We start from the raw sequence: 13850 nt of genomic DNA on the forward strand, positions 1-13850 counted from the left end.
GAGCTAGTTTTGTGTGGTCTTTCTTGAAAGTATAGTATCTAAAGTTGTAAAAATTTTTTTTTCTGTTTGACTTTATTATTTTTTAATAGAAAGACACAGCTCAAATATAATTTTGATTAAAAATTAGGAAAAGCACTTTATTTTTCCAGATTTAATAATTTAGCATTTGTAAATTCAAGTTTTATAGTGAAATTAACTTTAAGGTGTGACATTATTACTTGTACTTCTTCAGGCATTTAGTAAGAAGAAGATTGATGACAGAAAAGAATGGTTAACAAACTTTATGGAGGATCGGAGACAGCGTAGGTTACATGGCCTACCAGAGGTTAGTCATGAGATGATCTGGGGGAAGGAGGTGAGACTTGTGATTTGTGAGTAAGAATGACAATGTTGCTCTATGACTTTTCTCCTAGCAATTTTTATATGGCACAGCAACAAAACATTTGACATACAATGATTTCATCAACAAGGAATTGATTCTCTTCTCAAATTCAGACAATGAGAGATCTATACCATCTCTTGTGGATGGTGAGTAATCTGGGTAAAAGTTTTCCTTATCCTTCCATGCTCTGCATAGTTTAATTTCATGTACTTTAGGCCACTCTTATGTTCCACTTTAAATTCTTATGTAAAATACCAGTTCATTTAAAATTCTTACTTAAAATTATAAAAGCATGAAGATTTGATTCAAAAGAGCTTTAAGCTTTTATGGTAGATAAGTTGTGGGAGAGCTGAAGTCTTTACTATTCCTTTCAGTTTTTCAGGAAAATTAAGGCTAATTTATAAAGCTCCTTTTCTTTTGAAGTAATTTTCAAAATTAAATAAAAAATCTAACAATTTATCAGAAATGTTTTTAAAAATGCCTTTATATGTCATTAACAAAATAATTATTTAACTTAAAAATTTAGAAACTTTCTATTAGAACTGATTTTCCTATTTGGTAACCTCCACCACCCCCAATTATGTAAGTCATAGCATATTTGTCCATCTTTGTGTTGCTTGGTTTTTCATTTAATAGCAATTTTTTCCATCTATCACGTCTAGCCTGAGATTGTCTCCTTTCTGTGAAGTCTTCCTTCAGTCTAAATTGGTATCAGAGGCCTGAACTTTTATGCCATTTGTTATATCCTCCTATTATATCTGCTAATTTTGTTTCCTCAGTTATATCATGAAATTTTCAAAAAAATAGCCATATTTTATGATCTTAGTTCTTACAGCTCTGGCCTCATAATAATAAATGAGAAGTAGTCAGCATATATGGATGAGGTTACCGCTGTGTTCATTGGTCTCAAGCATGGAGAAGGAAGAATACATTCTCACATAATCTTATACTGAGGTTATTAGAAAGCTTATTATTTCAGTTACTTTCAGGGTAATTTGCTCATTCATATGATATGAATGTATCCAGATTATCAAGATTCTAAAGTCTATGTCCTTATAACTACTACAGTAAACATTTGTAAGAGTTTTCCTGACTGTGGATGCTAATAGAAATCATCAAGCTGTTTGTTTGCTAATAGTCATGTTACAGCTGGCTTTGGGTCACATGAAATAGAGACTCTTGTGAAAGAAGTATGATACCTCTGGAAAGTTCCTTAAGTCCAAAAGGTCTTTAATTGGTACTCTTTTGGAATTATAAATGTCTTTCTTTTTTTCTCCCAAACATGTAATGTTGACACTATAAGAGTTGATATTATGAAGTATTTTATTTATAACCTGTAAAAATGACAGAAAAGAATGGTTAACAAACTTTATGGAAGGTCAGAGACAGCATAGGTTACATAGCCTACCAGAGGTTAGTCATGAAGGTGATCTGGGGAAAGAAGGCTAGACTGAGATTTATGCAGTGACAATATTTCTAAAGTAGTTTTAAAGTGTTTTAAAAGGAAGGTTGCTCTTTTTAAAAATAGGCTTCAAACCAGGCCAACGAAAAGTTTTGTTTACCTGTTTCAAGAGGAATGATAAACGTGAAGTAAAAGTCGCCCAGCTGGCTGGATCTGTTGCTGAAATGTCTGCCTATCATCATGGAGAAGTAAGCATTAAGAATGGCATCACCGGTCGGTGGTGGCGCATGTCTTTAATCCCAGCACTTGGGAGGCAGAGGCAGGTGGATCTCTGTGAGTTCGAGACCAGCCTGGTCTACAAGAGCTAGTTCCAGGACAGCCTCCAAAGCAACAGGGTTCTATCTGGGGGGGGGGGGATGGCATAAACTGAGAACAGTAATTATTGGCACACAAAATGATAATTATTCATAATAGTTTTCTTTTTATGAAGTCTTTGAAAATGCAATAGAAGTGAAAGTTTAGATTTTAATACAAATTGAGGCATAGGCTCAAAAAACTTAGACTATTAATTGTATATTCTGTCTTTTTCCATTCTGTAGCAAGCATTGATGATGACTATTGTAAATTTGGCTCAGAATTTTGTGGGCAGTAACAACATTAACTTGCTTCAGCCCATTGGTCAGTTTGGAACTCGGCTTCATGGTGGCAAAGATGCTGCAAGCCCTCGTTATATTTTCACAATGTTAAGGTAAATAATTTGCTAACTTACTGACATAAAGTTCAATTTGAAGTTTGTTATATCAAATAAAGGTTTAGTAGAATGAAAGCAGTGGAGAGAGGTTCATTTAATTATTTTACTCAGGGTGAGTACTCCAAATTATTTGGTTATAAATAACATGAAGTCTTTTGGCCTTAATTTTTGTGCATTCTTTGTAAAATCAGTGCTAATAAATATACACTTTTTTCTGCACTTAATTTTACTCTTTAGATTAAAAATGGGTTAGGTATTTTATTTAGAATAATTGGAACTTCTTTCAAAGTTATTAACAATATTAAAGAATTTAAGAAAGTAACTATTAGCCTGGCGCTGGTGGTGCACACTTTTAATCCCAGCACTCAGAAGCCAGGCGGATCTATGTGAGTTCGAGACCAACCTGGTCTACAAGAGCTAGTTCCAGAATGGCCTCCAAAGCCACAGAGAAACCCTGTCTTGAAAAACAAAAAAAACAAAAACAAAAATAACAAACAAACAAACAAACAAACACACACACACACACACACACACACACACACACAAGAAAGTATTAACTATCTAGGTTAAAAGATGACTCTTTTATACTTGCTTGTGCTTGGGAAAAATATGCCATTTGTACTAATGTTAGGTGACTTTTATTGTAATATGTAGTAAAAATGATTAGAAGTACATTCTTTATAGAGGGTTTTCTTAAAATGTCAAGCCCTTATGAAGTTTCCTTTCTCAGAGCAATATTCTCCTATTTCCTTTTGTTAGCTCTCTGGCAAGACTGCTTTTTCCAGCTGTGGATGATAACTTGCTTAAGTTCCTTTATGATGATAATCAGCGTGTAGAGCCCGAGTGGTATATCCCCATAATCCCTATGGTTTTGATTAATGGTGCGGAGGGCATTGGTACTGGATGGGCTTGTAAACTGCCTAACTATGATGCTAGAGAAATTGTGAACAATGTCAGACGGATGCTAGACGGTTTGGACCCTCATCCCATGGTAAGTTTTTATGGCCTATGTTGTTTATTTAAATAATAATGGATGAAGGACAACTTTTAGAAAAATAATGGAATCTTTTTATTTTAGAGCCACTGTAAAACAGATCCTACTAGGATATAAATTTGTATTTTCTTCATAAAAGATATGAATGAAAGAGTATGAAAATAAGTTTTATGGAGAGAAACTGTTTATTGAAAATTTAAAAATCCTTATACATCAGGCTTCAAAATCTCTGAATTATATAGAGAATGTTGTCCTTATTACATTCATATATAGTGTTGTTTTTGTCCTTAAAGTATTAAGCCATGAAAAATTTCCTTATAATGACATATATGATATATACACACATGTATATTATAGAAGAGGGCATTAAGTTCTTTCCCCTTTTTCACTGTCTTACTTTTTGAGACCAGGTGTCTCATTGAACTGGAAGCTGACCATGTCAGCTAGGCTGACTAGCCAGTGAGCTCTGATATCTACCTGTTTCTGCCTCCCTATGCTGGGGTTACTGGTATATGCAGTCATGCCTTACTTTTTTATTTGGATATTGGAGATTTGAACTTGTGCCCTGTATACATCCGCAGCAAACATTCTTACTTACTAAGTTCCCAAGCTCCAAATTACTTTTTTATTATAGTATTCTATTTAAACTCTTTTAGATGCATTCAGTAATGGTGAGCTAGTATACTCTACTAGTGTATGCTTCTTATATGCCTAGGATCATGTGGCCCTGTGCTAAGAGGTAAGATAAAGAGTTAGGGTCTTTGTTTTCTAAAGTTAATGTCTTGTCAGGAAAGGATATTTAGGGCTTGAAATTTATAGTAATCAAAGATACTCAATATGCACAAACTGTTCCCTGCTATATGTTGAACTTCTTAGTGACAACAACAAGTATGGATTTTAGAGGAGGAAATAACCTCTTCCAATGGTGATTTGGTTGACGATGAGTAAATTTATGTTGGTGAATAAAATGGGAAGCTGAGTGTGTGTCAGAGTTAATACATAGTCCTTTTGTTGTTGTTGTTATCATAATGGAATGCCCAAGACAGACTACCTTTTTGAGGGAAAGGGGCTTATTTCACTTCATAATTCTGGAGTTTCTGGAGTTTCAGGGCCTAGAGGCCTCATTTAGTGATGGCTTTTGTGTTGGCAGAGTTCTCTAGCAGTACAAGGCTTCACATGCTGAGAAACAAGGTGTGTGTGTGTGTGTGTGTGTGTGTGTGTGTGTGTGTGTGTGTGTGTGTGTGTATACGTACATGTATACATGTGCATGTACATTCACTATCTTTCTGGCCTCTCCTTCTTACATAGTTATTAGGATTCAGTAGTACTAGGATTCATTCATGGGGCTTCACCCTAATGACCTTGCCTAACTAATCCTAACCGTTTCTTCAAAAGCCTTACTTTTAAAAAGCACAATCATATTTCTTACAATGGTAATTATATTTTCACGTGAAACCTTAGGGAAACATTCAAATGATTTAAATGATAGCAGATAGAGCAAACAAACATCCACAGTCTTCAAGCACAGCATGGGAGAAATGTAGTAGTTCTGCAGGGAAAAATCATTAGATAAAAATTAGAAAGTTCAGTTGGATCCAAACTATAAGCCATTCAGTGTGAAGCAAAAGGAGTTTGAATTTATAGGATATTGAGCTAATATAGTAGGAATTCAGGGACAATAGACTGAAAAAGAGCATTATTCTAGGAAGACTAGGAAAATGTTGAGATCAGGTGATGTTCAGATTATGTTGACAGAAGATGGTAATTCAAGATCAAGGAACTTAGTAAGCAACAAATGAGCATAAGACGTTTAGTTTCAGTCACAGTAACCTGCCATAAGTAGATCATGTACTAAGGGCTGTTTAGAGGTGGTACTGGTACTCAAGAACAAAGTCAAACTCTTAAGTTGTTTCCCTGCAGCTTCCAAACTACAAAAACTTCAAAGGCACCATCCAGGAACTTGGTCAGAACCAGTATGCTGTCAGTGGGGAGATATTTGTGGTGGATAGAAACACTGTAGAGATTACAGAACTTCCAGTTAGAACTTGGACTCAGGTTAGTATGACCATGTGAGAAGGGCATTGCTTTATTCTTTATGGCAATAATAATCCACCTAATTGTTTGTTCTGTGTCTGCATAGGGCTTGATTCCATATTTATTTTTTACCCTTCTATTTGAATTGTATGTTTTGAATTTTCAAGTTTTTAAGCGTATATAAAAAAAATAGTATGTCTTACATTAGGTCAGCAGTTCTCAACCTGTGGGTCATGACCCCTTTGAGGATCAAACTACCCTTTCACAAAGATTGTTTAAGAGCATTTGAAAACACAGATATTTGTTTTACAATTCATAACTATAGCAAGATTACAGTTATGAAGTAGCAACAAAATAATTCTATGGTTTGGGGTTACAACAACATAAAGAACTGTATTAAAGGTTATATAAGCATTTGAAAGGTTGAAAACCACTGACTTAGGTGGTGCTTTCTTTCATTCATTTTTTTTAGAGAGATTGTATGTTTGTATTTGTTTTAAAACAAAAGGCATGGAATGAGAAATATTGTAAGCCTGTATAAATATGCTCAGTAAATTCAGATCAGTATCAGTTGCTTTAAATCTAAATAGGGTACATGCACTCTATTGGATCTAGCAAATGTCATCTTTGTTATACCCATAGACTTTATGGTGTCTTTAGAGTTTAAGTGGATGAGAACCAGAACCATGCCCTTGTATGTCTTTTCTCACCACCAGCTATATCCCCATATATCACCTTTGTAGTGATGGACAGAACAACAAAGATAAGAATTTCCTTTTTGCCTCCATAATAATTGAGAATTTTTAAAAGATTATGTGATTAATGAGAACATGATAGTGTGTTGTAAAAATATTTATTGTCTTTTTAAATGTTTTGTAGGTATACAAGGAGCAGGTCCTAGAACCTATGCTTAACGGAACAGATAAAACACCAGCACTAATTTCTGATTACAAAGAATATCATACTGATACAACTGTGAAATTTGTAGTGAAAATGACAGAAGAAAAACTTGCACAAGCAGAAGCTGCTGGACTGCATAAAGTTTTTAAACTTCAAACTACTCTTACTTGCAATTCCATGGTAATATATTAGTTAATCTTTTTTAGTGGCCATGCTTTGGATTATCATAATATGAGTGATGGCTATAAGCTTAAATGCTTAAGAATCCAGGGATTAATTTCTTTCCTCTGGGTGCTGGGTACCCAAACTTAAGTCTTCTACAAGAGTTATATGCCTTAATCCACTGAACCATCAGCCCACTAAGAAACCTTTTAAAAATAGTTTAACTATCAAAATTATTACTATTTTAAACTCCCATAGTTTTGATAATTGTGTCAATAAATTCCTACCACTAAAGTAATATTTTATAGAAATGTTCTTAATAATTTTATTTTGTATCAATGGGATTCAGGGGCATTGTATGTATATATATAATATATATATATATATATATATATATATATTAGAGTTATTTTAGTACTATAGGTATTATACAAATTAAAATACCAGTACAAATTTATTGAATTTAAAGAAGAAAATTTTGTATTTTGTGTAGGTACTCTTTGATCATATGGGATGTCTGAAGAAGTATGAAACTGTGCAAGACATTCTGAAGGAATTCTTTGATTTACGATTAAGTTATTATGGTTTACGAAAGGAGTGGCTTGTAGGAATGTTGGGAGCAGAATCTACAAAGCTTAATAATCAAGCCCGTTTCATTTTAGAGAAGATACAAGGGAAAATTACTATTGGTAAGGCATAGCCTTTAAAGATTTGAACCTTAGTTAAAATGGGAAAAAGTCTTTATTAAGACATTTTTATCAGTAGAATATAAGCAAATACAAATTGATCTCTTTTCTTGATCCTAATTTTATTTTTCCCTCACATAGAGAATAGGTCAAAGAAAGATTTGATTCAAATGTTAGTCCAGAGAGGTTATGAATCTGACCCAGTGAGAGCGTGGAAAGAAGCACAAGAAAAGGTAATCATTTGAGAAAAAGATCCTCAGAGAAGCTCTGAAAAGCAACTTCCAAAACAAACAAAATCTCCAACCTCAAAAGTTTGACTTTAGAAGTGATAAAGGTGCTAAGTTGGCTGTTTGGGGACTGAAAGCTTCTGCTTACCTACAGAGCAGACACAGTCTAGGAATTTATAGTGCACACCCACTCCAGAACACTGTCTCTACCAGAGCCTTAGAAATGGCTCCATGGTTGAGAAGGTCTCTTTGATCTTTTCTTTAAGTCTGCAATTAAGAGGTTAATTTGTCATGGTGATTTCTATGAGGTATATGCATACTATCTGAGAACCAGACTGGTAGCCCTCCAAATCATTCCATTGTCCAGTCTGTGATGATACTGTGGCATCTGGTCACCACTTGTCTAGTAGTGGTTGGGGCTGGGAAAATGAGAAACCAATGTTTTTTGACACCATTGACACCAAGCATGTACTCTGCCTGTTTATATTTTTGGTCTGAAATTGAAAAACTACAATTAAGTTGTCCATTTCAGATAATAAAGTAGTATTAATTCAGTGAATGAAATATTGAAACCTTAAGAGTCCCCTCAAGAATTAGTGTTTAATATTATGTTGATAAAAAGGCAATTTTAAAAGGCAGTACCACATTGTGATTGAGAACAGAAATGTAGAAAAGTTTAAAAAGTGCAATGATTAATAGTTTTAGCTACTGATATAGATTTGAATATATAAGATAGTGATGTTAGTATTGTTTAAAACAGTTAAAACTGTATGATATACTGTGAATTGATGTTAAATTTCCCTGCACTTTAGAGTTCTCAACCATAATTTTTTGTATTTTTCATCAAACTATATTCAAATACTGCTTTTATTCACATTAAGCTCTTCTCAATTTTGAAGTAAATATAATATATTCAAATGAGTAAAATTAGAACAAACTATGCAGTGTCAAGATGATAGGCTTATATAGCGTTTGAATACAGTAGGACAGGACAAGATGGACAGTTTTTACAAATACAATGAATGGAGCACATTCTTTCATCTTGCTATACTTTATTGTATTGTTGAACTTCAAATTATGCTTTGTATCCTGCTCAAACTTTGTGTCATTTTGGGTTTAAATTCAGTGCTCACTCAGTTTTTTAAATATAAGGGTGTCTTGGTTTCAGAATGCCCTTCTGGTGGGAACAGAATTCATGGGTAAAAGCTAGCTTCCATTATCACTATTAGTATTTTTGCAGTATTATTGCTAAGTATACAGTTGAAAGGACAGGAACCAAAAGCAGAGGCTCTTACTAGAACCTCTAGAGTGTGGGGGAAGAGAGAGAATTGTAAAACAGCTACTTAAATTATTTCTTACACTGTGAATTCTGTCATTAAACATGGAAAAGTTCACTCTTTGTCAATTTCTAAAAGTGCCCTTCTTGGTGATAGTGAAATACACACATAGTACTCATTAATAATGCTTCTGTTGTTATGAAACCACACCAAATGGACTTCTGAAGTAGGAGTTTTAAACAGAATTGTATTGTGCTCTACCTCACAGTGGGCTGATAACCCAGTTGCTCTATTGCTCTACAGAAACACAAGTTTCTTGAGGAATTTTTTAGAACTTTAGAGCAGTCTATGATTCGTTATCTAGGATTTGCAAATCATCTATCAACTGTTCTTTAATTGAATTTATAGTCTTATTTGTGTTATGAAGCATCTTGATTTACACTTTTTAATTTTTATCATTTTATTTACAAAGTGCACTCAGACATAATGTAGGGATCCATTATTTTATTTCAAAATTTTTAATTGTAAAGCTGTTTTGTCCTTAAATGTTCATCTTGTTAGAATATCTTTGTCATTTTTAATTGTCTGAGTGTCTTAAACAACTTTAATTCAATTTTATTTAATATCTTTGTTTTTAAGCCTATGAAGGCAGTGGCACCTAAAATTACTTTTTATTGAATTCATTGTAGTTTGAAACATACATAGTATTAGCATAAGATATTTCTTTAAATTGCAGTTATTATGAGTAAAATTTCAGAAAATCTTTCCACCTTAAATCATCAACTTAGTCTTCAGTCAACTTATTTTCTGAGTTCTCACTTGAATAATTCCTATGGCAATAGGGAATTTTTATTAAAATTCATCCTTAGTGAATAAATGTAACCTATTATTTTTATTTTTTACAAGAATTAAAACATATTTATGAGTGATTTATTAGAGGTTTCATGTTCATTTACTGACAAAACATTTGACATAATAATTTTAAGATACAGTGTCTTTTCAATTTGGGACTTAGTAAAGCAATTAACTTTTCATCAAATTTCTAAGTAAATAGGGATGAAGCATACATACTATTTCTTCTAGAGATTTTATTGCGTATCATAAGAAAATCTTAAGCTTTTTTTAAAACATAGGAAATAGGGTTTATAGGCAATCTTGATGGTAATCTTATATAAGTCCTACCACCCTAAAATGAGTAGTGTATCATCTAAGCCCAATATGCAATGAAATTAAATGCTGACTTGATATTATAATAGACTTTAATATAAAGTTTGTTATTTTTTACAGGCAGCAGAAGAGGAAGACACACAAAACCAACATGACGATAGTTCCTCTGACTCAGGAACTCCTTCAGGCCCTGATTTTAATTATATTTTAAATATGTCTCTATGGTCTCTTACTAAAGAAAAAGTTGAAGAACTCATTAAGCAGAGAGATACAAAAGTATGAACTTTTGTGGGTTAAATAATTTGGAACTATTTCAGTATTATCCATATCTTTGATTTTATTTTTCCAAAACTAAGTATTTTGATTTATCCTTTACACTTTTAAAAACTATTAAATGTTAAACTGTACTACTTTCTCTCTTTCTTTTTTTATTTTAATTGTAGGGGCGAGAAGTTAATGATCTCAAAAGGAAGTCTCCTTCAGATCTTTGGAAAGAAGATTTAGCAGCATTTGTTGAAGAACTGGATGTATGTTGAATCTCTATTAAATATATATTTCAGGTTTGGAATGGGAGTACATTGGCCTAGCTCAGTGGGAGTGCATTGGCCTGGAATGTGCAAGGCTTAAGTTCAATCCCCAGTCCTGCTAAATGAATTATTTTAAAAATGAATTAAATATATCTTGAAAAATTTTTTGAGATAATAATGAAAATTATTTTTTATTTTAATTACCTCAGAATTTTTCTTTAACTCTGTATTAATGTATTTATAATCCAAGTTAAGATCAAGCTAGCTGTACTTGTCTGAAGTTATAAGGAAAAGTTGTTTCTAGGGTGGATGAATATGAATGTTGTGGAGTTCAATTTAGAATAAATTAAATTCCATTGCTTTCTATTGATTTAATTCTCTAACTTGACTTCTGACTGTGATAACTGATTTAATTTGACAGTTTTCCTGAAAAGAGGTAAGGCCAATATGTTGATATGATTGAATATGGGTATTTTGACTTCTTTTAGATTATAAGAAATTTCAATGTTTTTATATTAGTGGAGTTCTAATTTAAAAAGTAAAAGTAGAGAAAAGATTTAAAATGTAAACCTTTCTAAAATTGCCTCTTGAAGTACTAGAATTAAATTAATGGCATCAGAGTCAATGTCTGATTTTCGTTACCAAAAGTAAACAGCCACTACTATTGCATGATGCTTATTTTTCACTTACTTCACTATTTCAGCTTATTAATTGTGTTATTATTTCATTATTTACTTTTCCTCCCAATGGCTTCTGTTATAACTGGAATTTATAGGAACAAATGTATTATATTATTTACCTGATGGAATTTTTGAAGCTTTTTAGTGCTGTTGTTGCAGGTTCCTTCTGTGATCTTTTAAGTACCATAGTATACATTGGCTTAATTCATTAGTTAGGTTTTTTTTTTTTTTTTTTTTTTTGATAGAGGCATATTTTCTTTCTGCTGGCTTACATGTTAGAAAAAAAGAACAAATAAAAGAACTAATGTTGTGTTGTGTCTATGCTAAGAGGTACAGCACTTGAACTAGTGTGAGTGGGACGCTAGCTAGGCTCCATCATATCACCATCACCATACATGCAAAATTTTTTTCATAAAAGTGAACAAACAGATATTGAAAAGAAAACTATTGTGTCTGATTACTGTTGTTGCAGTTCTGATACTACTTTAAATTTGATTGCTGACTACAAGAGTGAACCATGCCCATTTGTGCTTATTTTGGTAGTACAGATTCTGGATCTAAAATTTACCATTCAAAGCAATTTCAGGCCCCCCAGTGTTGCTTTTTGCTTTTAACTTTGTCATTTTATTATTTGACAATTAGCAATATTCAAACAAATAAATTCTAGATATGGGGACTTGGCAAGATGGCACAGCAATTAGGAGTACTTGCTGCTTTCAGAGGATCCCATTTCAGTTCTTTTGACTAAAGTCAGGCAGTTCTCAGATACCTCCTGGCCTCCATAGGCTCCTATACATAATATGGTATACACTCACACAGACACATACACATAAATAAAAATAAGTCTTTAAATTTTAGAGAAAGTTTTAATTTTTTTTTAGATTTATTTATTTTATGTGCCTTGAATGTTTTGTTTGCATGCCTGGTTCCCATGATACCCTCTCAGAAGAGGGTATCAGATCCCTGGAACTGGAGTCATAACTTATGAACCATAAGTCATGCTTATGAACCACCTTTTGGATGATGGGAATTGAACCTGTGTCCTCTGCAAGAGGACATGTTCTTAACCATTGAGTATCTCTCCAGCCCCAAGACAACAGTAATTTTTTGCTAACTAAGAATATTTAGATTTAAATTTCATGACTCTGCGTTAATGTCTGTGATGGCATTGACAGAACATACCTTGTATGCTGACACTGCATTGCATGTAATTCTCAAATAAAGGAAGTCATTCTTATACATAAAGGTTCAGAGCCTAGAAAAGTAGAAGGACTTGCTTAGAGAGGAGTTCTATCGGTGTGGTAAAAACAGTTGCTCATCATCCCTAATAGATATGATAGGAGTTTATAAAGCCTCCCACATAGTAGGTACCCTACCAATTATTTGTTGCTTATTAAGAATATATAACTAGTAAGGAGAAGTATCAATATTGGATTGCAATGTGCTTGATTTCAAACCCTATCAGATCAATAAACTTTTAGTAAACAAAATTATATATAAATGTCTTTCAAGAGATGTCACTGTCCTTTGCATCTTTCCAAACTTTTTAATTATTAGAAAGAATAATTCTATAGAATTTAGAGTCTGTCACATCAATTGTGGTTATATAGTCATTTAACAAACCTCATAAGTTCGATGTACTGGGATTTTTTTCTTTCTTACTTAATGATATCATTATGATTATGATTAAAGTAATTGAAAAGAGAAGTTTCATACTTTTAATTTTTGTTTTAGATTTATTTATTGTTACTTTACTATGCACCTGGGTGTTTTTCCTGCATGTGTGCCTGTGTACTGTGTATGTACTTGGTGCCTGAAGATATCTTGAGAGGGGGTGGAATCCCCTGAAACTGGAGTTAAAGGTGTGTGAGAGTCATTATATGGATGCTGAGAACTGATCCCAAGTCCTCTACAAGAGCAACAAGTGCATTAACAACTGAGCCATCTCTCCAGCTCAGCTTCATGCCCTTTAACAGAACCGCCTGTGTGTGTGTGTGATTTGCAATTTCTAATGATGCCAGCTCAGTAGTGGTCCTGGGTTATAAAGGACCTTTTAGGTCACTAATTACCGTTACCATATTGTATTAAGGGTAAGAAGCTACACATATGAATTGGGATTAAAACTCAGGTCTTCTGACTTAAAAGTTTTTCTTCTTTTCCTATTATTTTGTTTCGGATTAAATCAGCTGAGAAGAAAGCTTTGTTTCTTAATGGAGCATAATTTATTTCAGTTTCTTATGCTGTAGTGATTGTTTTTTTGTAAAGAGCTGTTTATATATCTTCCTCCCCTCCATCCCCATATTTCAGAAAGTAGAAGCACAAGAACGAGAAGATATTCTGGCAGGAATGTCTGGAAAAGCAATAAAAGGTAAAGTTGGCAAACCGAAGGTAAAGAAACTTCAGCTGGAGGAGACGATGCCCTCACCTTATGGGAGAAGAATTGTTCCTGAAATTACTGCTATGAAAGCAGATGCCAGTAGAAAATTGCTGAAGAAGAAGAAGGTATCACATATTCCTGTGTTAGCTCTTTGGTAGACACTACTTTAAGCTTAATCATGCTTTATGATTTTTTATGTATTTTGACTTGATAGGGAATATTCTTTCTATGAGAGCAGGTGAACTGTGAAAGAACACTCCATTGGTCAAAGATCACACATATGT

The 13850-nt window shown here is 33.2% G+C and overlaps 1 protein-coding gene across 1 annotated transcript in view; it reads left to right on the top strand.

The window, feature by feature from the left end:
- Top2b (DNA topoisomerase II beta) overlaps positions 1 to 13850 on the top strand; it is a 61942-nt gene that overhangs the window by 35408 nt on the left and 12684 nt on the right. Inside the window, exons 17-28 of the mRNA XM_027389382.2 lie at positions 233 to 325; positions 414 to 528; positions 1911 to 2032; positions 2384 to 2532; positions 3295 to 3526; positions 5450 to 5584; positions 6443 to 6643; positions 7119 to 7314; positions 7453 to 7544; positions 10103 to 10258; positions 10426 to 10509; positions 13497 to 13691. Of these exons, the coding sequence (XP_027245183.1) occupies positions 233 to 325; positions 414 to 528; positions 1911 to 2032; positions 2384 to 2532; positions 3295 to 3526; positions 5450 to 5584; positions 6443 to 6643; positions 7119 to 7314; positions 7453 to 7544; positions 10103 to 10258; positions 10426 to 10509; positions 13497 to 13691 (1770 nt within the window). The remainder of the gene's footprint in view (positions 1 to 232; positions 326 to 413; positions 529 to 1910; positions 2033 to 2383; positions 2533 to 3294; positions 3527 to 5449; positions 5585 to 6442; positions 6644 to 7118; positions 7315 to 7452; positions 7545 to 10102; positions 10259 to 10425; positions 10510 to 13496; positions 13692 to 13850) is intronic.

This window comes from Cricetulus griseus, assembly GCF_003668045.3.
Source record: "Cricetulus griseus strain 17A/GY chromosome 1 unlocalized genomic scaffold, alternate assembly CriGri-PICRH-1.0 chr1_1, whole genome shotgun sequence".
In the NCBI taxonomy this organism is placed as follows: domain Eukaryota; kingdom Metazoa; phylum Chordata; class Mammalia; order Rodentia; family Cricetidae; genus Cricetulus; species Cricetulus griseus.